The sequence below is a fragment of the Lygodium microphyllum genome, chromosome 28, assembly GCF_053477565.2.
Source record: "Lygodium microphyllum isolate KBCC chromosome 28, Lygodium_microphyllum_v1.1.10, whole genome shotgun sequence".
Taxonomy (NCBI): Eukaryota; Viridiplantae; Streptophyta; class Polypodiopsida; order Schizaeales; family Lygodiaceae; genus Lygodium; species Lygodium microphyllum.
The window spans coordinates 40,050,776-40,078,483 of record NC_141162.1 but is presented as its reverse complement, the minus strand read 5'-3'; the positions used below and the strand labels follow the sequence as shown (position 1 = coordinate 40,078,483).

The window sequence follows — 27,708 nt, the reverse complement described above, 5'->3', positions numbered from 1 at the left end:
ATGCATGCTGGTTTCTATAATGAAGGAATGTAGTATAAGATGAAAAGGAATCATCTACCTGCATTGTATGTAACGATGTTAATGAAACTATCATCATATGCAAGTTTGCTCAACAAGTGACTCCTTTGAGAAGGCTTTGTTCTTTGTGAAGGAAAGAAGGTGGGCCCTAAGTTATAGTGTGCTGATGATTTAAAATAACTTCAAAGAGAAAGCATAAACAACCCTATCTAGTTAGTCCGATTAGATCCTTTGATGTGTTTAATCTTGATGGATGGAGGCTCTATTTTAATGTCAAAGGCCTCTCTTGTGCTAGGTTCTAAGCATCTAAAGTCATCCTTGGCCGAGGGTCTCTAGAAGTCAATGACGCCCTACTCCCCAAAATGGTATCTAGGTGGATTAAGGAGGGTGGCTAATTACACCTTACATGATATCAGAGCTTGTATAGCTTACCCTCACAAAAATCAGTGTGTTATTTCCTCGCAGCCTGCCACATGTATCTGCTGTAATTTGGGTTTGCCCTTGGTGTTGGAGGAGTAGGGTGACCGCATGCACAGGAATGCCAAAAATGGAAAGCGGGAAGAGGTCTGGTGGTCTAACACCTGGCAAGGACTACAAATCTACAGAGGGGCTCAAGTGGGTACATGCTAAACGAGTCTATGAAGGATGAAAGTGGTACAAAGCTAAAGACCAAGAACTGAAGACTAGAGAGACTTACTCAACTAACGTAGGGAAAACACAAATCAGGTATGCCAATAAAGCAGCGATGGTTGGATCTGCCCACCAAGAAAAATGCATACAATAAAGAGAAATGTGTTGCCATATGATTTTCAGAAGAGAAAACAAGCCATATAATTCTGCAGAAGGTAAACAACAAACCGTTGAGATGCCAGATGATGTGCTATTGCCTTCAGTTGTGTCTTCCTCCATAGCATCTGGTCTCATCAATAGATCCTCAACAAGCAGCTCCTCTTCTTCCTGGTTACATGTTTCATATTAGTACCACCTATTCTTCCATACAAGAGATCAAATGTCTATAGTACTTTCTGCACCATTAGCTCCTGGAGCTTTTTCAGAGATTACAATTCATCGTTAGAACAAATACAATCAAAGGGCAGACCCATAAGTCATCATTCAATCTTATGAATAGGGCTTATAAAGCCAAGACATCCTTCCAACCATGTAATTATATGCATACCGTGAGTGTAAAGTAGCGTGCATTTGGTCCAAGCCTTATATTGCGAAGCATGTGTTTTTCATGATTTTGAGAAGTTTGCATAGGATCTAGCTTGTCAAGTGTTTTCTTCAAAAGCTGTTGCCTTTTCCATTTCTTTCTTTCATCTCTGTGTAATTTGCAGGTAAGGTTGTACATGATAAGCCAATTGTATCCACAAAAGGAAATCGTCTTTATAGAAGTTTTAAGTAAACTCGACATTGAGTTCTATACTGAAAGCAGAATAAATGCTACAAGACTGTAAAGCATCAATGTGAATGTCTCTCCTTCACCTCAGACATATCACAGCTAATGGAACCCCTTTACTCCCTCCTGATAATGCATATCTAGAAGAGCATGTTGAAGGTCCCTGGTTCTGTTCCAGTTGCTGGAGTTTCATATCGAGTTTCTGCATGACTTCGAATCTGTTCATCAAGGCATTCCACCTCATCAGGCCGCAGCAAAGTTCAGCATACAACAGGAAGAATGAATATTCTGTACAAAAAGAAGCCATTCCTAGCAACTTAGGACCACTTATCAAACAACTTCTCAGTTACTTGCATAAGTACTAAAACACCCAATGGCAACCAAAACTCCCTTAACACAGTGCACGATACAAGAGACTTTTGGTTGTGTTTCTTCGTGATATGGCCTTACTCCTCCCGTGTCTTGCCCCCTTTCTATGAAACAAGCCTTTTTATGAAAATTTGGCACACTAAGGGTAAAGAATCATTTGCTTATCATCCTTCATGTGGTTCCCAAAGCCTCAAACTTGCCAAGATGACACAAGGTGCAAGGTTGAGCAATAAGGATGATAGACCTCTACATGTCTTCCAATTTTTCAGTAATCCTTAGAATTCTTCAATAGTCCATCGAATGAGAAACGCTAATTTCAAGTGCACACACTAATTCTTCAATAACTATTGTAATACGCGTCCAAAATGTCTTAACAGTGCTATAACTTAAGAGACAAAGACAAATTTGATATTTTAAAACTGCTTGATTGCCTAAAATAATGACCTGAGTGTAGTCATGTGCAAAGTTAGGGAATGCATAGCACATCCACTAAACTAGTTACTAGATTGAACGTTTATGAGCCTACTGAGATTGGATTCCATCAATTCACAGCTTGTCACCTTGCTGCTAGTGACAAACTTGATATTAATGCAATAGAATATAGCAATATCAATATGAATTCAACAAGGCACTAATTGGTATATTGAATTTATTGTTGCCAAACAGAATTGCACGTCTAATTTGTAGGTGAGTACATCCCCTCGTAAATCATATTGCAAACATCTTTCTCCTCTACTAGAATAGTAGGAATGTGCTTCACCTTCTCCATCTCAATCTTGTTCACATTCACCTACTTTGGCTCTATAGTGTAGGAGGATCTCTCAATCACACAAATGCTGCAATGATATCTCAACTGGTTTGTCTTCAATTTGTTTCTTTCCTTTGTATGAGACAATGGCCCCATGTACTCGAATCATAGTTGCCACGAGTTTTGGAAACAGAGAAATGGGAACCCATTTCAGAGTCATGAAACAGAGTTTCAGCCTCAGCCCAAAATGGCAAAATGGCAACTTGAAAAATATAAATATAATATAAATGTGTGTGTGTGTGTGTGTGTGTGTGTAGTACACTATACAAGCTACTACTTTAGCCTTTACATAGTTAGACACTTACATTGCCAAACATAAACATTAACTCACTATGTAGTAGCCATTGGTTGCAAAAAAGAGTAAAGAGTTAGAACTAGCTTCATAGTTACACAAACAAGTCTTTGTGCAACTTCATGCATTCTCTCACTATAGATGGCCACAATGAAGAGAAACATGCAACAAAAGTAGAATTGGAAGGCTAGAAATGAAAGTTGAAAATAAATATATGTTGCATGTCAACCAAAAATGGAAACATGGACGGATAAAATTCAAGGCCTACCCCCAAACAACAAAACTTTTATAAAAAAAAACCTCCCAAAAGAAAACAGGGCAATCCCAAAGCACATTTTCAGAGTTCCCAAAAAAATTCCACTTCCACATTTCTGTTTCAGGGGTCCAAAGCGTCATTTCAACAACTATGAATCTAATTCCTCTCAATAGGACCCACACACAATTGTGAGATGACATATGAATAGGCACGAATTTTCGGTATACAAAATTAGTAAATATAAACTAAAATCAAGCATAAGCTAAAACCATGTGCATGACAAAATTTTCAACACTTCTGTATATTCATTGGCTACTGATCAATGTTAAGGCACAATTTCTATACTTTTCCCACCAACAGATTAGCTAAAGCTAAGTCTCTCACAACTCAAGAGTGGGACGTCCAACTAAAAGACTGGCAACGAATCTTTATGAGATCCTACTCAAAAATATAATGATAGGAACATCTCCATCAATCCACTTGTTGAAGTATTCCTGCAACTCCTTTTCAAGCTCTTTACTTGAGACTTGCTCTTCAGTATGCCACAAAGGGATGTAGACAATGTGTAGCACCATGGATTGATTTGTGAAACCAATCAACTCCTTTTCCATACTACACAAATCTCTTGCAACCTATAGCAATTGTAGAAATTCCCATATGTCTAAAATAGCTTTCTTTTATACATAAAATAGCTAGAGATTTAAGTGACCTATGTAGTTTGTACAAGCAACCTACCTGTCTAAAGAGAAGTGAACATTTCTATCTAATGTCTCTCCGATCTTGTCCATGCACCCATAGAAGAGGCCTATGTGAAGAAATGGCAAGGTTTACAATGGAGACAACAATGTGTCTTTGATAAACTGGTAGTAAATGAACTCAAAAAAATAGGGAATGCAAGAATATGATGATGGATGAAATCCAATGACGATACAATGATGAAAGAATATGATGATAGATGAAATGCAATGACCTCAATCCTTCATGTCTCTAGGAGTACGGTGAGAAAAGCCAAGGAGTCAACGACACCGGAGTGGCTCAAGCTAACTACATTGTCCTAGAGCTGGCGAAGTATGGAGATGGGTAGCAACACCGATGGAAGGAGAAGAGACGAAGATGATGACACTATCATGTTTGATGAAGGGTGGTAGCATCTCTACACGATCCTCCAAGGAGAACGCAACAGCCTTCAGATGAAGGGCAGTACATTATGGCAGCAGTACAGGGAGAGAAATGCAGTTCTCCGAGTAGCAGGATATTGGTGTAGACTTTGGGCAGTAGAAGGAATGACATGGGCAGCAGCGCAGGGGGAGAAACGAAGTTGTTTGGGCAGTAGAAACCCAATGTCAGCTGGCTGCAAGCAGCTTCATGAATCAGCTGATGACGATGATAATGTTGTTAGCAGCCTCCCACTGTGTGCAGCAAAGTGCAGGGTGCAGGCCTGAAAATGCACGCTGCAACAGCTCCAAGCCACGATGATGTGGCTGGCAGCAGGGCAATAGGCTGAGCAGGCTGACGATGGCTCCTCCGAGGCAGGGCAGTAGTCTAGAAGGGCGGCACCTCCAGAATGAGGGTGGCAGCTCCTCTTGGGGCCACCAACAGTAGGGGAGAGAAAAGACCCAAAAAGGAGTGATTTGGAGAGAGAGAGAGAGAGAAGTTCGGTAATCTTGTACTTTTTTCGTACATATTACGGAAAAAAAAAAGAGAGGAGTTCGTGCACTGTTGTGGGGGTACTCCAGATTCCAGCCCCAATCTGTGCAAATTTCAGGGAGAGATAGTTGCCCTGCAGTTGTGACCTGTCCTGTGCTGCAGTCGTCATCTATCCTGCAGGTGCATGATCCTGGGCTGACTGCTGTGCAGCCCTGCAGGACAAAGAGAGACAGGCAGACGTGTGGTTCTGGGATGACTGCTGTACAGCCCTGCAGTGAAGTGCAATCTTCTGCAAACTGTTGACTCCTTAGCTAGGGTTAGTGACTGTAGACAGTAAGGTATTAGCTATGACAGACTTAAATAGTGTTTTTATTGATCAGGTAGTGGAGGCTTTGGAACCTGACTCTGAGGCTGATGAGGGGGAAGAAATGGTTCCCTGTACTGAGACGATGGTACCATTCTCTGACGTTTGGCCATGTTCTGATGTTTAGCTGCCATTTAAACCTAGCAAACACACTTCTGACACCTCGATTACAGATTTTGAAGACCCCTTGCAGTCAGAACATCACGTGCACTCTTATGCATAGGTTACTTCTACTCTTGAAGAATCTCAGGATTTGGACTGGGAACACCTATTGGAGTTCGCCACCACATTGCTGAGTGACTGTGTCCAACACAATCGTGAAACATTTTCTGATCAGGATAAGGATAATGTCTTGGATGCTACTGTGAATATGAAGACTGTGTTGCATTCTTTTTCAGCATTCTATGGCAAAGGAGTTATCCTCTTCTTCACAGGTAGGATCCGGCTACTTTCTTGGATCTGTCAGTGGTTGCAGTCAATGTTGCAGGGGGATTGGGTGGATGAAATTTTTGGGGGACCACAGGGTTTTTATGTTGTGATGTTAAAATCAGCAAGGTATCATGATAATCTCCTGGCAAGATTGCCCCTGTGTGTTAACCTCTGCTGAAGGATGCTATGGCAGCTATTGGCACTGTCTTGGTTCCACCCAGTTTGAGGGCTACAAATTGTAACCATATGTGTTGTGGGATACTTCTTGCAAAAGGCCTAACTAATTGCCTTTGAATCATCCTTGAATGCCTGCACTGCATTTTCACTTGAAATGGAGCACTTTTGCCGCACATTGTTTCTCCTGAGGAAAGTTGGGGCATTTATGGACGAGTAGGAAAAAATGCAGCTCCAGATGCCTCAGTTGTCGTGGTTGAAGGCCCTCAGGATCATGAGGGCCTTCAACCAGGATGATTGAAGGCCCTCAGGATGATGAGGTCTCATGGTTGAGGCCCTTAGGATGATGAGGCATCTATGCAGACAAATGTGAATAAAGGGAAACAACCCATGCAACCTGCAGACCAACTTGAACATGGCTGGTTCTAAAAGAGGCAAAAATGCTAATGTTGACATGGTAGCTACTATGCCTAGCACTTTTCACGACTCTAAATTTACGTATGTATGGTGGAAAGATAAGCTATCTTCCATGCATACTACTAATGAAATGGTTTCTTCTATCCCTCAAAAACCTGCCACTGTGAAAGTATCTACTGATCGTTCAAGGGATCCACCTGCTTGACTTCTTTTGATACAAGAGGTAAGGTGATTACCCCTTGGGATCATTGTTATTCTTGGTTTGCTCCAAAGATGGGGGATCATCCTTCCACCTCCACATTTGAGCATCAGGTTCTAAATTCATTTGTAGTGCTAGCTTATTTCCTTGATGAGGGAACCCTTAAGATTTTAGCAGAAAAAACATAATTTGAGGCGAAATCAGCCTTGACCTTGATCATTCTTCTATTGATACATTCGAAGATTGCCACTTGAAATGTGTGGAATTTTCTCTCATAGCAAGCAACATGACATGGCACGAAAATAAATGGGATGTATTATGTGCTCTTGAGCATAAGAGTCATGGCGAAGCAGGGAAAATTGTGGACCACCATGGGTTTTGCTTGTTTTATACCGAGGATTTTGCAATGCATTACTCCAATATGCTCATGGTTGTTCATGAGAAATTTCAGCTGGTCCTTGTTAAGAATGATGTACATGGCCACTTTTTGGTGATCGAAATTTTGTTTGAAGGGGAAGTTCTATGGCTGATTGGGCTCTATGCCCTGAGTGATCCCTTTCTAGACATGATCTATGGGACAGACTAAATGTAATGTTTATCGCTTGGTAGACCAGGTTTGTTGATGGGGGATTTTAATGTGTGTATTGATCCCTCACAGTTTATTTCTAAACACCCGATGATGAATGCACTAGAGAGTCATGCTAGGGATGATTTTTCTTTGGCTGTTCTTAAGCAAGACCTTTAGTCTTGGCTTTTTCCATCAGCCTCGGGATTCACTTTTCGTTCAGCACAACATACAACCACATGGTCTCAATTGGATCATATATACATTACGTAGGATGATGCTTCCTAGCCCTAGTGGTGATGTCATACCTCACAACTCTCCGAGCTAGAGAGAGTGTGAAAGGGTAGTGGTGGAGATGGGACATACATGTCTATTCAAGTGGTGGATCTTGAGCATGCTTTTGACATGCTGATGCATCAACTGCAGTGTAGTAGGCTCAAATACTAGAGCTAGTTTGCCTTTCAAGCTCATGATGGGAGGTTAGACAATGGTGTTTGATCCTAATTTGTTTTCACATTAGGGAACCCCTTTGGCAGTTTGCCTTTCAACCTCATGATGGGAGGTTAGACAATGGTGTTTGCTCTTAATTCATTTTCACATTAGGGAACCCCTTTGGCAGTTTGGTTGAAGGCATGAAATCTATGGTCATGATGTGCTTTCTATAGAGATGGTTCACAAGCATTAAGATTCAGCTATTTCTACTTTTGCATTCAGGGATTGGTATGATCGACATCAACATTAGTGTCTTTCCAAGGTATGTTGGTGGTGGCTTGATTATGCCCACGCTTGGGTATCCATGGTTCCATCTAATTCTCATTGTTGTGTATACTATGATGTTATAAGTTTTTGGCAAAACTTTGTTGTAGTATGGGTTATGGTGATAGTTCCTAGGGGACTATTTTCCATTGTTGTATCATATTTCATTGTACTTGTTACCTTGATTTGAGGTTCAATGTTAGTTTTGTACATTTCATGGATTATTTGGGTTTTTATTGGGCATTTGAAAGGGTGCTTGAAGGGCACCTGAGTGGCTTGTTTCTAGCTGACTTGGTTGTCTCAGGCCTTGTTCCTCAGCCTATATATGGGCCTCCTCTCTACTCTCCAGCACATCATCTTGAATACTTGCATCCTCTGGTGGGAAGAAGATTGGAGGCACTCATTTGATCAGCCATTTCCCATGTGGTTTGTACTACTCATCTTCTCATGTTGTGCAATATGGATCCCATGGCCCATTTCTCCATTCAATTGAGTGCATGTGTTCTTGTGTTGGACCAAGAGGGGCCACAACACAGAGAGAGAGAGAGAGAGAGAGAGAGAGAGAGAGAGAGAGAGAGAGAGAGAGAGAGAGAGAGGTCGAGCTGGAGTGAGCGTGAGAGTGTGATAACTGAAGAGAGTGTGAGTAGAGTGAAAGTACGAGTCGATTAGAGTGTAACAACAATGTGTTGGTACACAAAGAATAAAATGTATTTATACTTAGGGCACGCAAAAGGTGCGTTCACATGTACAATGTGCGTGTACTATACATGGAGGTTATCGGGCCTTTATCCCAACAACCTCCCACTTAAAGGTTCGATATGAACCTCTAGCTAACCAACTCCCACTAGTCGAATGCAATGCTCGTGCTGAGCTTTGCTTAGACTTTTAGTGAGAACATCTGCAGGGTTATCTTGTGTTTTAATTTGGTCAATGTAATTTGACCATCTTCCAAAATTTGTTTGATGAAGTGATATCGCATATCTATATGCTTTGTGCGTGAATGATACATGGTATTCTTAGCTAGATACACAACACTCTGGCTATCACATCCCAAAATTGCAGTACCCATCGACATGCCGAGATCATCTGCAAGTCTACTCAACCATATAGCTTCCTTAGAAGCTTCAGTAGTTGATATGTATTCAGCTTCAGTGGTACTCAGTGCAACAATGTTCTGCAACTTGGAACACCAAGAAACAGCCCCACTAACAACTGTAAAGACATACCCATTGGTGGACCTTAGAGTGTTCAAGTCACCTGTCGTGTCTGTATCACAATAACCTTGCAAATTAAGTGCACCCTGCCCATAGCAAATACTTTTTCTTTGTGTACCCTTAAGGTATCGAAGAATATACTTGACAAACTCCCAATGTGCTTTGCTAGGATTTGACATAAACCTGCTAACAACTCCCACTGCATGAGCAATGTCTGGACGAGTAGCAACCATAGCATACATAAGAGAGCCACAAGCTGATGCATAAGAAACTTCCTTCATAGCATTTGCTTCCATGTCATCTTTTGGGCTGTTGGCTTTGCTAAGCTTGAGATAAGGAGGTAAGGGTACCCCAAAAGGCTTAGCTTCAGCCATGTTAAATCTGTCTAGTACATCCAAGCTAGTCTTTTCTTTTCCCAACTAGTAGCATATCATCCACATACAAAACAAGTATGATGGGGCTGCCATCTATATCCTTTTTCATGTACAAGCAATGATCTGCATGGCTGCGTGTAAACTCATGAGATAGCATAAAAGTGTCAAACTTTTTGTATCACTGTCGTGGTGCTTGCTTCAGCCCATACAGGTTGCGTTTTAGCTTACACACCATCTGCTCTTTTCCAGGAACTACAAACCCCTCGGGCTGTTTCATGTAGATTTCCTCACCAATGTCACCATGCAAGAAAGCTGTTTTTACATCCATTTGATACAGCTCTAAATCGAAAATAGAAGTAAGAGCCAAAAGCACACGTAAAGTGGTCATCTTCACAACAGGTAAGAAGACCTCTTGGAAGTCAATCCCTTCCTTTTGTGCATATCCTTTGGCAACTAGCCTTGCCTTGTACTTAGGTTTTCCATCAATTGTCTTGACTTTGTACACCCATTTGTTTGGAAGTGGCTTCCTTTCTTTGGGGAATGATACAAGATCCCAAGTATCATTTGCATATAGAGATTTAATCTCTTCCTGTATAGCTAGCTCCCACTTATTGCTGAACTCATGACGTGGCCTCTTTGTATGCAAGAGACTCACCCTCATTTGTAAGCATTACATAATGCAAGGAGGGGGCAAACCTATGTGGTTGCCTTCTTACGCGTGTAGACCTGCATACCCAATGATCAACATTTTCAGGAATTGGGTTTACATCTAGAGGTATATTATTTTCAGCATTTATTGGTTGATGTAAACCATTTGCAGCATGCTGTTCATGCTGTACAGCACCTTCATTTTCATTTCCAGCACCTGCATTTTCATAATCAGCAAGCCTATCTTGCTGTCCATGACCTCCTTGTGCTCCTATTTGCTGTCCATCATCATCTGGCCCAAAAATAACAAGTTGATCATCAATTTCAGCCTGTGGTACAACACCTTGAGGCTCATTTTCTGAAGTAATGGGTGGCTGCAAACTCTGAAATTTCACATTTTTCAAATCTTCATTAGAGGCTAAAGTGCCTTTCAGCAATTTTACCTCATTAAACACAACATTACAGCTGTGAATAGTTTTCTTGGATTGAGGTAACCACACTCTGTAGCCAAATTCACCCTCATCACTAGCCCGTGAAAATGCCTTTGGTGGATTTTGGGTCAAGTTTGTTCCTCAGCTCATCCCTAACATGTACAAAAGCATCACAGCCAAATATACATAAATGGTTATATGAGGCCGATTTGCCAGACCAAACCTCCTCAGGGATGCCATTATTTAAGGACCTATTTAGAGAGCGGTTGCAAATGTGAACCGCGGTTTTGAGTGCCTCTCCCCAAAATGCATGAGGGAGATTAGCAGTGAACAGCATGCATTGCACTCTTTCACATAAAGTCCTGTTATATCTTTCAGCCACCCCATTTGAAGAAGGGCTGTAAGGGGCTGTAAGCTCCCTCTTAATACCATGCAAGTCACAAAAGGACTTGAATTCAGTCGATGTGAACTCACCCCCATTATCAGTTCTCAAGCATTTTAGCTTTCTACCTGTTTGAGTGGTCACAAATGCATGAAAAGTTTTAAAAACAGTAAACACTTCACTTTTCTTTTTTAGCAAGTACACCCAAATCTTCTTGGAACAGACATCAATAAAGGAGACAAAATATGCAACACCACCCAATGATTTCAAGGGCATACTAAATACATCAGAATGCACTAAGTCCAAGACATTGAACTTACGAGAGACACCAGAGTAAAATGAAATTTTTATTTTCTTTTCAAACTGACACTCATTACAAAAATCAAGTTTAGAGCCTTTTCCATCAACCCTCTTCAGAGAGGTAAGGACACTCATTACAAAAATCAAGTCCTTTTTGGCTCATATGGCCTAATCTCTTATGCCATAACTCCAAGTGGCTGCAAATTTTAGCAATTGCAAGAAACTTGCCATTCAAGGCTTTACAGTGCAAACAATACAAAGTGTCCTTCTTGGTTCCTTTTGCGATCAGTATGAAACTCTTTTTCACTTTCCACAAACCACTACCAAACATTGTGGTGTAGCCATGCAAGTCAAGCTGACTAACAGATAGTAAACTCTTTTTAATGCCAGGCATATATTAGACATCTTTCAACACAAGCTCTTGACCATTGTCTAAAGACAAGTGTACTGTGTCAATTCCATCAATGCTACAAGCATGGTTATTTTCAAGATACACCTTTCCATAACTGCCTGCGTTGAACATAGCAAAACACTCCAAGCAAGTAGTTACATGGAAAGAGGCACTAGAGTCTACAATTCAAGTCTGAGTGACACCATCATTAAGTGACAAGAGTGCATCAATCACATCAGACTTGGTAATCTGCATATCTTGTATGCGACATACAAGGGTATCATAATCAACTGCACATAATACATCAGCCTTTGTATTTGAAAGCTCTTCTATGACCACGCTAGAGGCCACATTGGCCTTTCCTTTGCTTTTGGTTGTCTCCAATGCATCTGTCTTCTCTTCCTTCTTTTTTTTATCTCCTGCATTCTTCTTTCTCTCTTGTTCCTTCTTATAATACCTGCAATCAGGTTTCTTGTGGCCCTTCCGACCACAGTGATAACAAGTAATGTCACTTTTTTCCTTTCCTTTGCTCTTGCTCCTGTTTCTCTGCTCTGCATTTGCATTTTTCTTTTCAGCCCTGCCTCTTACATTATACGCTGAGTTGCCACCTTCTCCACTAGACATGCATCTAATTTCTTCATTCAAGATAGAACCCCTCACCCCATCATATAAGAGATTGGGGTTATTGCTGAGTGAAACCACCAAGGTTTCCCAAGAGTTAGGCAGTGCCATGATAAAAAAGATTGCCCTCAACTTATCATCAAAGTCCAAATTTGCATCTTTGAGCTAATTTAGAATCCCTGTAAATGCACTCAAGTGCTCAGTTGCAGGCTTTGACTCATCTAGTCGCATATTCACCAACTTGTGCATTAAAAGCACCTGATTAATAGATGTGGTGATCTCATAAGTATTTTTCAGCTTCTCCCATATTGCATAACCTGTATCTAAACCCTTAATGTCTATCAGAGTGTCATCAGTGACACCCATCTTTATGTAAGCCACAATCTTTTTATTCACTATGGCCCAATCTGCATCAGACATTAGTGCGGGTTTATCTTCCTGCAAAGCATCCTCACAATCCTTTAGTAACAAAATGCCTTGCACATGGTCTTTCCAAAGGTCAAAGCCATGATCATCAAACCGTTTGATCTCCATCAAACTCTTGATGTGTGAACTGGAAGAAGTTGCAGCCATTTTATTACGAACACAAAAGTAAATGCACTAATCTGCAAAAGCACAAGCTGTACCAGCAAGATGCACTGCTATTTTTTCTCAACTAGAAGTAAATTTTTGTTGCTTGTACATGAACCAGCCAACAAACGGGCAAAATATGCAGAAATTTACCAAATTATGTGCAAATCCCCAAAATTTCAAGTCCAAAATTGCATAAATGTCAGTCAATCTGACCCAACTGAGCAAAACTTTGCCAATACATAAAAAGCCTCAAATTTCTGGGATCCAATGTCAGGAAATTTTGCCGAGAAGAGTGGAAATCCGACAAATTTGGTAAAATCCCCAAATTAATTTGGGTCACTTCTCACAATGTCTACAATTTTTGACTCGGAATATACTGTCAGGCCTAGATGGGATCAAATCTGAGAAAAGCCCCAAATTCTCTACCTCGATTTGCATAGATTTTGAAACTGTGCTTCCACGCGTGAACTCCGTCAAGGAAGAGGATAAAGGGATTTAAGGAAAAATGAATTTTAGGTTTTAAAAAAAGGGGGAAAGGGGTCTGTTGACCCGTCAGGCGGGTCGCGTGGCGGCGCTTGCCTCTTGCGTGACGTCGTCATTCGCTTGTCGCGCACGTGCCTGCCAGTCGCCCGTCGTTGCTCTGCACGCTTCAGCCCACTTTGTCCTTGCCGTCGTGCCTGCATGTGCCTTGCAAGTCCTCGCGACTCTTGCTAGGTCCCCGCGCTGCACGTCGCCTGCTACCCACAGAGGTCGTTGCTTGTCGCCTGCTTATTGAAGGTTGCCTGCCTATCACCCGCTTACAGAAAGTCACCTGCCGGTCCACGACACGAATGCTCAGTCACGTACCTGTTGGTTCACGACACGAATACTCAGTCGCTCTCCTGCTGGTCATGTTCGACTGGTAAGACGTTGAGAAGCGTGCACAGAACCTACAGCTCTGATACCAGTTGTTGGACCAAGAGGGGGCACAGCAAAGAGAGAGAGAGAGAGGGAGGTCGAGCTGGAGTGAGCGTGAGAGTGTGACAGTTGAAGAGAGTGTGAGCAGAGTGAAAGTACGAGCCCATTAGAGTGTACCAACAATGTGTTGGTACACAAAGAATAAAATGTATTTATACTTAGGGCATGCAAAAGGTGCATTCACATGTACAATGTGTGTGTACTATACAAGGATGTTACCGGGCCTTTATTCCCGACAACTTGCTACTCTTGTTCATTCTATTCAATGTTCAACACTTAATCTCTATTGCTTCCGTTGCATCTCTCATTCTCACTCTTGTAAGGCTATTTTGGATTTTACCTTTAAATACTTTGTTCCAAGGGGATTTATTAATAGAATCTTTGTTTTCTCTTTTGGTTTTTTACTTTTCACTTAAATTGGCATGTTTTGTTGGCATTTTTCTGGCTCTTAAATCAGCCCCAAGGCACAATTATTCAATTTAGATGACATGAAATACCTTTTAATAGGCCAACTAGCTCAAAATGTTCTATAAAAAGGGTCACTCAATTGCACTAACGCTTTCTCCCTTTCATTCCTCCTCTTTCATCTTTACCCTCATTAGTGCCAAGTTCCCTCCAACATGTCTCCTTCTTCAAGTTATTTTCCACAAACTACAAGGTGTTGTCCTTCATCATGAGCTACCGCCTTGTTGCCTCTACCCTAGTTGTTGCTACCATGTGCAACAGATGTGTTCCGATCAGCTGCTCCCTACCTATGTAGTCCTTCGGGAATGCCTTGTTACTGTTGGTGGCTGTGTGGAGCTGCTTAAGCTAAAAAAGGTGCATTACACATTAAACCTTCATTAGGTCATAAACAGCCCCAAAACTCAAATGCACTTAGTACACTTTAGTGTCCCATAAGCAAACTCCCCCACTTTTGGTTGGTTCCATCTCTACAAATAGCAAGTGTGCTAGGTCACTTATATCCCTTGATTGGTGCTTTCTAGACTTAGGATTTCTCTTAGGTGGATGACAGACTCTGACATCGCCCTCAGCTTGCTTCCGTGTGAGTCATCGGCTGTTGGACAACTCTGCCCTTGAGCATTGTATACACATTCATTCATTATTCAGCAGTTTCCATTGATTCAATTTATCTTCATTTTTTAGTTTTGCATTAGTGTTTGTGTTCACTGTGTTTCAATCATGGTCATACACTTTGCATTTTCTTTTGGAAAACCTACCATATTTCCACATGGTATCATAGCCGGTGCACTTCAGAAGAGTACCTTGGAGTGCTTAGTTTTGTTCTTGACCACACTATACATCACATATTGACTTATGATGGCTCATACCACTCCATCTTGGGATCCTCTAATGCTTTATGAAGCCACTCCTTCAATGGAGGCCCTGTTTGCTTGAAGGACAATGCTTCATCATCATCATCTATTTCCTAACCTCTTACGATCATTCAAAATGGCCCAGCTCTTCATGTCAAAGATGTCCCAACTAGTGCTAGGAGAACCAAAGCACAGTCGTTTGTACTTGATGAAACATTGTTAGTTTAGAAAGAAGCCTAGAAGATCATTCATTGTCCTTACCGAAGCTTCAGGTGCAACACTTCAGGAGCTTTAGGGCATTCATCACAGAGGGTGGCTCCTGCACTGTGCTTTGGGCCCACACGGACCACAAAACAAGGATGTAGAACGAGTAACATGCAATATGATGATATGGGACATGAAGCAAAATGGAAAGAAGTTGTGCTTTTGGCATTTTTATCTCTGAGAATAATTGTTCCCTCCGGTTATGGGTTGACAATCCCTAGCAGGCACATTTTAAACCCACTGCATGTCAATCAAGGTTTGGAAGATCTCATTGTGTGAGACATTAAGAAGGTTCAATGTTTGCTCTTGTTCAACACATAACAAATTCACCATGTTAAGTACTTTGGCTGGGCTTTGGAGTTCCCTCATGTAGGCTCAAGTCTTAGAGGACAATGAATGGAGACTCATGCTGTGAGGCTTTTTCCTAAGGGTGTAAACATGTCTAAGGATGGGACAATGACATATGAACTAGCCAAGGTGTGCAAGGACTGTTCTTTTGCAAATATGGAGGTGGCGAGGCTGAGTTGGTGGAGCTCGGGAAGCTAAGGCTGAAGTGGTGTTAGTGAAAGAGGAAGTAGCATTTGTGTTTGACAAGGTGGTGGTGAAGAGGCAACATGTGTGCTGCTGTCAAAGGCCCAGCAATGTCAAGCGTGTTTGTAGAGGTGTGGAGACGGCTCATGGATGGAAGTTGTCCTTGTGGGTTGCAAGATTTCAATCTTAGTCTCCCTGAAGGATTGCCCAATAACTTCTACTTATGCACTAGCTTTGGAGTTGTAGAGGACTGTAATGCTGATGCTATTGGTATGCGAGCCTTGGGTTGAGAGTTTGATTTTCTTGGATGAAGACTAGAGTACGAAGTAGCAATCATGTCTAAAGCTGAGAGTTACTTTCTGTTCATTGTGCCCAAAGCAGAGACTTTGCCTATGAGTTTTCCTCCTGGAGTTGTAAACATCAAGTTCATTCCAAAGTGAACTATGAAGTGGGTACACCCTTATACATCATGTTCCTTTAATTGTGGCTGAAGACTATGATGTTGCACCTAGCATTGAGCTTCAAGGAGGTCATTTCTTTGTTTATATAATCACTAACTCTTTTCCAGTTACTCTTTAAGCTGTCCCTATTTATGGTTTTGAGTTGTTTGCGTGTGCTAGTGCCCTAGTTCTTTCTTTTTAGCGTTACACTACCATTGGCATGTACTTTAATGGGAAGCATAGCCTGACCATCACATTGTAGGCTGGCAGCCTTCATCAAATTGCCCATGCCTTCCCCCCCCTTCCAGGCAGAACCCCCAAACCCCATCTTGACCTGAGGCTTTGTACCATCAAGCTTTCACATTTAAAAGCTCTTGTTTGATCAGCTACACTAGCAAGAAACAGCCTGCTGATGCACGTTGTTCTACAAACACTATGTATACAGCCCTGTGCAGTGCTGATACAAAACCACTTAAAGACTTGCACGATTTTAAGAAAACCACAATGATTTAACAGTCTAAGTTCAATGTATAGATAACTAAAAATCCAGCACTCCATCCGAAGTCCATCATGACACTGTATGTGGGAGAGAGCAGATTCAAGTTTGAAACTGTCTCCTAGTGTTTTTCAAAAAAGCACTTTTCAAAAGAGTTTCAATCAACTTGCTTTTACGGTTTTACAGAGGGTTGAGAGTATTTCCATTTTACGTGTGTGCTTTGGGTCTTCTAAAGCTTGGAAATAAAGGCAAAAGGTATCAGTAAATGGCTGCAGAAAAAGCAATAAAATGCATTAACTGCACTCAACTAGATTTAGTAACAGCTGCATAGTTGATTACAGTCAGGTCTTTCTTGTCTTTAATCAATCATTCCTATCTTTAACCATGAGGTTCTGGATAGGATAAGCACACCTACTCCAACATGGCTTTGGCTTGCAGATCAAGAGGATGGTGCGTGTGTAGTTCTTTGACCGAAAAACAAAAAAGAGAATAGCTGAGTGCCAAGGTTCAGCTCAATTGCATGATCAACCCCTCAAATAGAAGAAACAATAGGTACCAGCCTTCTCATATTTGTGAACAAACTCTCCTCTACCAAGCTTTTTAAAGTTTTGCAGTAGAATAGAACTGTAAATATCAAAGAAAAAAAAAGAGAGAGATCATACTCTGTTGCCAAGTGCTTTGTTTCATCTTTGAAGTTGGAAGTTAAATAGAGGTCACCCTGAAAGAAGTTGGAAGTGTTTAGTATGCTGCAGAGATAACATTCAATGTGCAAACCTGAGAAAAAGAATTGCAAAGATCAACCCATCATGTGTTACTTTTACCAATTCTAGATTCTGAAGTCTAGATTCACTTTTCTGTTTCATACTGCAAAGAAAGATATCAGGTTCTGTTGCAACTAGACTCTTTGAAGTAGCCAACAAGGTCTTGTCAGAACCAGGGGCATCAGTAGAGGTGGAATGTGGCTCTTGAGTCAAGAGTTTCCATCCTACAGTCTCCAGGTCAGTAGCAACTCCATTTATGCCATTTTTTTCACATGTCTCTTCATGGTTTTGATTTAACGTTCCTTGTAATCCCTCGTATGTTGCTGAGAGAACAATCTTATGGTTCTGTTCCTTTACAGAACCGTCATCCTCTATAATTGCATGCTCTATGTCTACATTCCATTGAGCATTGCTTGAGGTGTTGACCTCTTGCAGATGTACTAACCCAGCTTCAAGTGGTGAAGTTTCTTTTGCAGGTTCCTCTATTTCCATCCCTAAATCATGATCTTTGCCATGTAAATCTGCCATAAGAGAATTGTCTAACACCTCAGATTCAGCGACAGTGGGAATTGTAGGAGAAGGAAACACGTCATTTGAACAAGACGAGTTACGAGGCCTGTCTTCTATCTGATGTTCCACAAAGACTTCCTCCAAGTCTCCTGCAATTTCCACATGTGAATCCGTATCTTGCAGGGTTTCGTGAAACAAAGAAGCATCCCAATCCTCTTTTTCCTCATCTTCTTCTATTTCAGAAGGTTCATTATAACCCTCATCGTGCGGCTGACTCTTATCTTCCTGAACAGGATCAGCAATGACAATAAAAGGAGACTCGTTCCTGTCATCGGTGGTAATTTCTTCTTCGACTGATGATTCTTCCATGGGGATGAATGCATCCTCTTCTTGGCTGCGTTTCCTGCTACGGTTAAGAATTCTGTCACGAAATCTGGCGAAGGTGGTTTTCTTAAACCTCGTCTTCGGAACGGCAGCGACAGATTCACCTGTGACTTCCAGAACACCATCGCTGGTTGCGCCATGGCTGGGGTTTGGTGGAGAAGAAGCGGGAAAAGCTTCCCGAGTCGTTGAAGAAGGCGAAGGCTGTTCCATGTGGCCCCCTCCATTCATAACAGATGGACAGGTTGTTAGGGAGTTGGAATAAGAATGGCACTTCTGGGCGCCCGACTCAAAAAATCATGGGCGCCCGCCCGTTCATGGCCTAGACACGAGTAGATACTTTAATATAAGAATGGCACTTCCGGGCGTCCAACTCAAAAATCATGGGCGCCTGCCCGTTCGAGGCTTAGACACGAGTAGATACTTTGATATACCAAAGGAGACGCATAGCCGAGGGTTTGAGCACCCCATAAACTCAACCTACAACCCCGCTGGCCTGCCCATTCAAGGTTTGTAGAAATTTAACCTTTAATCTATTCTATGTATTATTTGAAGGTTTGGTTTGGTAACCCCCAACCAAAGTGTTGGAGCTCGAGTTTTCACCTACTTACAATTCTTTGTGCATATCTATTATATTTTACGTAAATGGTTTTCAAGAAAAGGAAGAGTGTTTATATTCAAGAAAATTCAAGAAAAAGGAAAGATAGAGAGACTGCACTCTCTCTCAGCAAACTTTGTGTGTGTGTGTGTGTGTGTAAGCCACTCTCAAGAGAGGTCCCTCTCTCAAAAGGCTAGCAAGCATTGCACCAATAGCAGTGGGTGGCTAGGAGGTAAACATGCACAAGTGTAGAGGTGGGTGGCATTGCATCATTGCAAAATTCACCTTCATTGACATGCTGAGAGAGAGAGTATGCTGACCTGATGGTCTGATGTAATAGAAAGTAAGAGATACAAAGAGAATGTTGACTTGATGGTCTGATGTAAATATTCACTATCTAATTCAATTATCTTCACGAAAAAAGGAGAGAGAGAGAGAGAGAGAGAGAGAGAGAGGAAAGCAAGATATCTGATAGAGGTAAAAGAAAAGGTGTTGCTTTGTCAAGAAAAGGTGTTACGGCAATGATCGGTTTCCAATGTTCATGGGGTAGGTGATGTGGGCCATCAAGGCTCATGGCCTGTGGTGGCATTAGGTATGCTTGCAAGCAAAGGTAGCTATCTCACCACTCAACTCCAACTGCCTTTGTGCTTTCTAGCCATTTATGTAATTTCAAAGTCATAGACCTTGGCTTCGATAACATCTTCTAGAACTTACCCATGTTGTAGACTCAATGGAAGCAAAATTATCGAGTGGGCCAGGGTAGGAGTCTAACTTCACATATATCTATACTCTCTCGCATGTACAGAAAGCAAGCATCTTTAATCCAAATGCATAACAAAAAACCATGTTGTGAAGCTACACGAGACCAAATTGACTAATCAAGCATCGATGATTAGATGACATCAAACCAAACATTCAATTTGACTAACAAGGTGTCGTGGATTAGATGGTGTCAAACTAGATGATGCCAATGCTTAGGAGGAGGAGGAGGACATGCAAATTGACTGACTAGGTGGTGCATATTGGATGACGTCAAACTAGACGATACCAATGCTTAGAAGTGAAGGAAGGTAAACAACCTGTTGCCAAATTATGATCATCAGTAAAGTGTTGATAGATGCTAATTTAGAGCTATTTTTATAAGATTATTCATGCAAACTAGATGGTTCCAATTATGTATTACACAATATTTCTTACAAAATTTAATAAAATTAAGTCACAAAGCGATATTTGATGATGCAATTATAGAGTAGAAGTGGAGGAGTTTAGGATATTTTAGATGAGAATTTTTAGAGATTATAATTAGTAAGTAGTAAAAGATGAATGCATGTTTAGATTTATGGAAGTGGTAGACATTTTGAGATGGAAGAAAATGCGAATATAATTTAGTATGTATGCATAGAATTTAGGCTAAAGAACTATGGGTAGGGTCAAAAATAGGTGAGAGATGTGGAAGGGTGCAAGAGATAATCGATTCAAGTATGAAAGCTAAAATTTTGAACAAGTGGGCAATTAAGAAGTAGAAGAGGCGTTGTCTTGTGAAGAGTTGTTGTTCAAGAGAGAGAAAGAGAGCAAGATTGTGGGTGTCAACATGGAGGAGGATTGCTAATCATTTGGTACACCATTCTCAATCTTTTTTAGCATATATTGGTTGCAAACTATCCCTCTTCCATCTCCTTTCTCATCATTCCATTCATGAAGACCATTTTATCACATAGAGGAATAAAATTATAGCAAGATTAAGGGAATATTCAAAGATATTGGTATGGAGCAAAGGATATTAGAATATATCAAGATTATGGGGCACAACTAGAGAGGAGAAGCAGCTATCAACATTGTCAAATATAGTAGACAGTTTGAATTCCTTCAATTAAATGGGCACTTTCTTTTGTAGTTAAAATTAAAGTGGAATGATAAGTTTGAATGGAAAATGGTGTTGAAAGGATTGCTCTTTTGATTTTTGGGTATCAAAGTAGTAGAATGGAGTTGAATTACTATATTCTATGGATCAAAATGATGAGAAAATGGTGGAAAATAGCCCGAAAACTATACTTTTAGGCCCAAACTAGAAAATATTAGAAAATCTAAGCATTACTAATAAGAAGTAAATTAAAAAATCGTTAAAACACATTGAGGGGAAAAAAATCACTTTGATATGATGAATATAATGAGAGATATGAGCATTTTAGTAATCAGAATGTTAATTTTTCCATAATTAGGGATAAATAAGAAGATTAAGGGCAATATATTAAAAAATAGTTTAATCATGGTTAGAGGGACGTACTTATGATTTTTCAACCATTATAGAGCTTTGACTATAAAGATACATAATTTTTAGTAATAAAAATGAGAAAATTTTAAGTATTTTTAGGGAGTGATTAGTGAATATTAAGTAGAAACGATAACATTCATGGATGATTCTTTGCATGCGAGATATATTGGTTACGGAAAAACTTTGGTTTAGAGCATTTTTCAATGGCTCAAAGTAGTTGTTATGGATATTTTGATTTTATTGCACAAATTAAAATAAAATTAATAAGTAAAGATAGAGAGGAATTTTGTTGAAAGTATAAAAAGAGACTATAGTTTATTTTCTAGTCATAATGTGTTGATAAAATTTCATAGATAATGGAGTTTCTTTAAGGGTACTTTATTTGTAAAATAAGTTTAGAGCTAAAATAATAATTAGTAAATATTAGAGGTTATGTCATAGTGTTCATGGGAGTTAAAGGTGCGTTAATGGTTTTAATTCAAATACTTTCTCTGATGTAGATATTGAAGGAATTGGGTTTAATATGGTAGTAGTCTTAGTTCAAAATGAGGTCTCGATAGTGAAACTTAATGGATTTAAAGTGACCTAAATGAAAGTATTGGATTAGATAAATGTTGGACTACATGTGGGGAGTCAACATATCCTTTATCTAGTTAGTTGATTTGGAGTTAGTAATACTTCATTAGATCACATTTAGTTCTTAATTAACATAATGGCTTTATATATAGCCATTTTGCTTGTTTATCAAGGAGGCTCTTAGGGGGCCATCATTTTTTGTGTGTTTGCCCAAGAGAGGCAAGCATGTTAATTAAGGAGAAGAGGGGGTGGTCTATGCTATTTTAATAACTTAAATACAATTTAAAAAAATATTAAGGATGAAGAGGCCACACTAAAAAGGAATAGAAATGGAGGAGAGATCTATAAGATATTTCGATTATTTAAACAAAAACTCTTTCAAAGCTTAATATCCCTGAAAGGAAACAAATAATAAACCACCATAAGAATGGTAGGAGTAACATATGAGGAGTCTCTCTTGAGAGAGATAAGAAGAAGCTATAGAGCCTATGGTTAGAATCCTACATCTATTTGACCTACTTATCGAACTTTAGTTACTTCCAAACTTGGTGAAAGAGTTTCTAAATATAATACTTGCAAAGTTTAAAGAAGTGAGATTTTGATGAGCTATTATGACATAGCTTTCCTAAATTGCCACAAGATATTCAACACATTATCACAAACAAGACTAGGAATACCAAATTAGTGGATAGGGATAAGCATTTTGGCCCCCAATTGTGGATTGATTTCAAACAACTATACACTTGGAATTGGATGTTCCACGGAGGATTGTTCTATTAGCATTACACTTTAAATTGGTAGATGAAATTCAACCTAACACTATTAGCATGCAAAACCACTTTGATTGGTTTTATAAGGAAGTATACAAGTCTTTTAGGAGAATAGATTGGGCCTATGTATCTTCGTGGGTGGCAATATCTAGAGTGATTAACATTTGACACAAAGGGAGTGAGGAAAGTAGCTAAAATATTAAGCTTAGTAGAAAAGTTGGGTGATGATTTACCATATGGATTAGAAGATAATGAGGTACCTGATATTCTTATGAAGTTGAGTTTGTATAAATAGGGGCTTCTATAGTAGAGGATGATTTCAAATTACAATTAGGAGAGACAAACAATGAGCTTTGAGGGAATGAATGGGACCAATAAGGGTAGCTCGAAGAAGGAGTCAACTACAAGTCAAGAGATAGAGGGGGATATAAAGGCAAAGAGTCAAAGCAGTGATGGTTCTATTGGTTCTAATAATATTTCTATGGAGATTGTAAAACATAGGATAAACAAAGACTCCACTAGTCATAACATGAAAAATAACAATGTAGATAGTTTTTAAGAATATTGGGATCTTAGCAAATTATTTGCTAACCCAAAAGAGTGAGTTCCAATCTTTGAAAGTACTGAGAGTGTTATATATGGCCGTGAGAGAACTTGTACAACTTATATAAACATTGCAGGTGGTGGATGCCCATCACTGTCACTTCATTCTTTATTCTTTCAATGACATTTGAATAAAGGGAAGGCCGGTTACACATTGTGACTATTGGAGTTCCCACATCTTCTCTCTCTCTCTCTCTCTCTCTTGCTTCTTCCACAATAGCTCTTGCTTTCGCTCACCTGCTTCCACAACGTGCTCACTCCCTTCAATTGGTATCAAAGCCAACCATTTGAGCAGCTTCTTCATCCTTTGCTTCAGCTCAAATTTGAAGCTTCAACTCAAGGTTTCACAGTAGCCATTGTTTCTTTCCCTCAAGGTATGCATTGAGTCTTTCCTTCTTCCGACTTATTCTAGCTTGCTCTACGCTTGTCAAGGAGCTTTCTAAGGCTTAATTGAGCCCTATTGAGTGCTTATTGAGCTAAGAAGCAACCATTTTATCCATTTTTGAGTGGATATAGAGCATGTTGTAGAAATTGTGGATAACTATTGCAACTTGACAGCATTGTCATATTTTTGCCATAACTGTTGCATACGGTATTCGATTTAGGCATTCTATAGCTAGAAACAAAGAGTGTGACGAGATTTACAAATCTAGGTACTTTTAAAGTTGATTCTATGCTTTTTTTTCTCTCTATTTCACATGGAACATAAATGTTCTAGTTTTGGACAACAAACAATAACTTCCATAATGCATGTTTGATGCTTTCGGGGCTGCTATTTTGGTGCTTGGATGGTATGTTTATGATTTTAGACTGATTTAAGCTTAAAATAGATCAAATTTCACTGTCATTTTAGTACTATAATAATAGGTCAACAAGCATTTATCAATGAAAATCTTATGCCTAATGCTCATTGATGCTTTACAGGATACTCAATGGATGTGCCGCTACCTCTATTGTTATGTATACTTACCAATATGCTATGGCATGCTTTTGAGTCGAGATTTGAGCTCTTTTGCATTAATATTGGCTATGGTTAGATGCCTTGGTTACTCAATGAATTATGCAATTATGGGCTTGAAGAATCTATTGGGTTCTATGCTCTTAGCATATGCTTCATGCATCTTGGATACTAGAATATCATTCAGATGATGTTTTGAGCCTTACTCGCTCATTTGGCATTCAACTTTTGCTTTAGTGGGAGCTACTCGGCTTTATGTATTGAGCCACATTGACACTTGGATATACTACAAAGAATTTGGTTTATCGTGGTGAGCTTGAGCTTATCACAATGAGACAATGGAACTCATCATGACATGTACATGCTCTCTTGATATGGGACTCATCATGACATGTCAAGGCTCTAATTACCACTTACTATGTAATAACTACCATTTAGTGTAAGCAGCATTTAAGTTAGTATGTCGGATCAAGGATCTGAATTTTCTTATAAAATATGGGAAAAGGCACCTATTTAGATCTAGATCAATTCTACTAGTAGAGAAATAATCATTTCAAGTAGAGGATGGAACCCAAGCCAACTTTCAGATGCCAAGAGTAAAGGAGTAGACTTGATTATTGTATTTTCATTGTACTTTAAAAAAATATTTTTTCAAAAAAAAAATTATTCTATTATATAAGTATATTTACAAAAAATAATGAATGTTTCATTGTGTCAATACTTTAACTAAAATTTTCAAGTATTTTATGGTGTATAGGCTTGTGAGAGGAAGGAATTATTGGTTGTGGGTATCAAAGCCTTTACCTATCTTTGTCTAGTTTATTGCCACATACCTAGTGTATTTGATGCATAAGAACTTTTCCAAGATTTGTTTCTTCTTTGTCTCTCCAAATATTGCATTGCTTTGTTAATTTCAGATATTCTTAGTGTTTCTTCCCTATTAGCTCTATGGACAAGCTTTCTATAGGTCCATTGGTGTAGTTCTTGTAAATTGTTACCTTTCTCCACTTCTGCTATATCTTATTTGATTGAAATAATCTAGTACAATATTGATAATGGGTTTTTTCCTCGCCTTGATTTGACCATATTGGTAGGCTATCATATTCCTTGGCAAACCAAAGGGTGTGATTCTAGATAATGTGATACCAAAGCATTTAAAAAATAGATTAGTAAAGTATTTGGCATTAAACGACTGAACTTCATCAAAATTCATGAAGGCAAAGTAACATGAAGTGGGTGATATATTGATAAACTAATCATTGACTTTTTGAACTTGTCTAATGCTATTTTAAAGGCATGATAGTCATGTGTATTCCATACTTGCATATCAAAGACCTTAAATACTATATCTAAAGACTTCCAAACATTGACCTTGTGCGATCATGATTTGTCATTGTATGCATGGTCTAATATTGTATTATGGATGCACTTCCACCTATTGTGTTGGATACCTTGTGAGAACTATATTACAAATACCTTTTCTCATCCTTTTCAATCTTCATATTTTCACCATGTAAACCAATGCTTGACAATACGTTCTCAAGTGCTAGGATTTCCTTGACTTGTGCAAACCTATGTCATATAGACCAAGAAAAAATATATATAAGAAAGTTAGTTTCTCAATGATTTTGCATAGCTCAAATTATGCAGATATGGGATCTCGACAATGGAATATCCAATATTGGTCTAATTTTCAATTCTTTTAGATGCCTATAAACACATTTTTCCAATTCTTCTTATCAAGTCCCTTTGCACTGCACATGCAATATAAACATGGGCTCTTTGATTGGTCCCCTTTGAAACATTATACATGTATTTCAAGGTTTTGAGATCACTTTCTAGATGCCACTCTACTTTGTACCGTCAAAAGCTTTCTAGCTCTAAAATTCTCCCTTTCTTTGAAGGTTTCAATGTCCTTTGATGTAGCATCAAATGGACACATATTAGAAGCATATAGCACTCTTCATTTGACACAACCAAACTATTATAGCATAAGAAAAATTCTAATATAAATGCATTGCTCACCTCAAAGGACCCCAGAGAAAATGTATTATTCTAAAAATGGACACTCAACACGAGTAACGTTCTAGTAGTCACCTAGAGTTTATCTTCCAGCCAGCGCCATCCATACTCTAACCAGAATGATGGGATTTTGTTTGTTGGCTAGTTAACCCTAGGTCTACCCCGCAAGAGAAGCATCCTGCCATTACCCACGGAGGACCGACCTGAAGGTTCCTAATTGACCTAACAGTCACCTATCAACAACTAACTCACATTCGGAGGTGTCCTTGAGAGGCTTCTTGTCTGGAAGGAGCAACTGCCATTACCCTTGGTTCATGAAGTATAACGCTTTTTTCCAGTAGCAGGCTAAGGATTTATAAAATCCCTTGCAATGCTCTGGCACAGCCGCTGTACCTTTCCCCTAAGATAATTTACAGTTCGGGTTCTGAGACCAAACCCTAAGTAAGTCACTGAATCGGCCATTCCTAGAGTTTCTTCCTAGTGTTTGTTTTTGGGGAAACCTCTCGGCTAACCGAGACCACCCTACCATAGGATTGGATTCATCGGGAATCCATCCACCCACTTCCCTCTATGGAAGTTCTTAGTTATCTAATTACCTACCACATTACATGGAACATATAAAAAAAACTTCATTAATTAAAATCCTTTTATGCACAATTGTTCGTTTACGTAATTTATTCACCGACATACAATCAGAATAAAACAAGCTCATTGATTATATTCCATAATGTGTGTTCTCCCGCCCATACAGGAGAAAAATTACAATTTCACGTGCTGCCTCATCCGGCGCATCTGCACATCACGTGCTACCTCATCCGACGCATCTGCACATCACCAAGATCAAATCCACCTATAGCTAGCATTCATAGGTGTCCCAAGTAGAACTCGGGCCATACAGGGGACCAAGTAGTTCCTAGGTGCGAAAAAGGATTACTAGCCAGAGCCCCCCTAGCACCCTTCCACCTCCTACTTAATATGATCCATGCTGGAAGACCTCTCGCCATCGGAGCTGGTCCATGCTTTCGCGGCGGTAAAAACATCCCCTCTTGGTATGGAGATTAAGCACCTATCCTTGGGGGAGGTATAGGGCTCCTCAATTCTTATATGTTCCAATACTTAATTCAATCAAGATCTAATCTAGAAAAATCACAAAAAAGATTGATGTCTGCAAAAGCAGTTATGACTTCAATCAATCATGAAACTTTCAAGTGATGCTTAATTCTAGTAACAATCGACACTTGGGTATCACATAATGAAAATCTTCCCCTTGGAATTTATCTAGGGGCATCTAGATTTTGGGATCTCTAACTTCCCAGTTCTTGTAACCAAGTTTCTAGGCCTTAAGTCAGTATTTCTCAAGAGACTTATCTTATTTGGATAGAACTTTTTAGAAAAACCTATGGTATCGTGATTGGTAAAGAGTTGTTATCCGCGCCTGTAACTCCGTTAGTGACTCCCGTGCTTTCAACTCCAACTGCTGCTTTCACGTTAGTAGGGTCATTCGCGATTTCTACTTTTGAATTCTTTCTCTTCAAGGCCACGACAGAATAGAGACGAGAGTAGAGGTATGATAGAATAGGATAGAGTTCTTCAGTGTCTTCTCTTCTCGGATCAGAGTAGTAGAGG

The 27,708-nt window shown here is 39.7% G+C and overlaps 1 protein-coding gene across 1 annotated transcript in view; it reads right to left on the bottom strand.

The window, feature by feature from the left end:
- The window catches only part of LOC148011380 (uncharacterized), a 39,246-nt gene extending 20,727 nt beyond the window's left edge, over positions 1-18,519 (bottom strand). The window contains exons 1-5 of the mRNA XM_087670578.1: positions 17,453-18,519; positions 17,294-17,349; positions 1,504-1,635; positions 1,196-1,340; positions 877-975 (exon numbers count right to left, since the gene is read on the bottom strand). Coding sequence (XP_087526704.1) covers positions 877-975; positions 1,196-1,340; positions 1,504-1,635; positions 17,294-17,349; positions 17,453-18,514 — 1,494 coding nt within the window. The 5' untranslated portion in view covers positions 18,515-18,519. The remainder of the gene's footprint in view (positions 1-876; positions 976-1,195; positions 1,341-1,503; positions 1,636-17,293; positions 17,350-17,452) is intronic.
- Between the last annotated feature and the right edge of the window lie 9,189 nt (positions 18,520-27,708).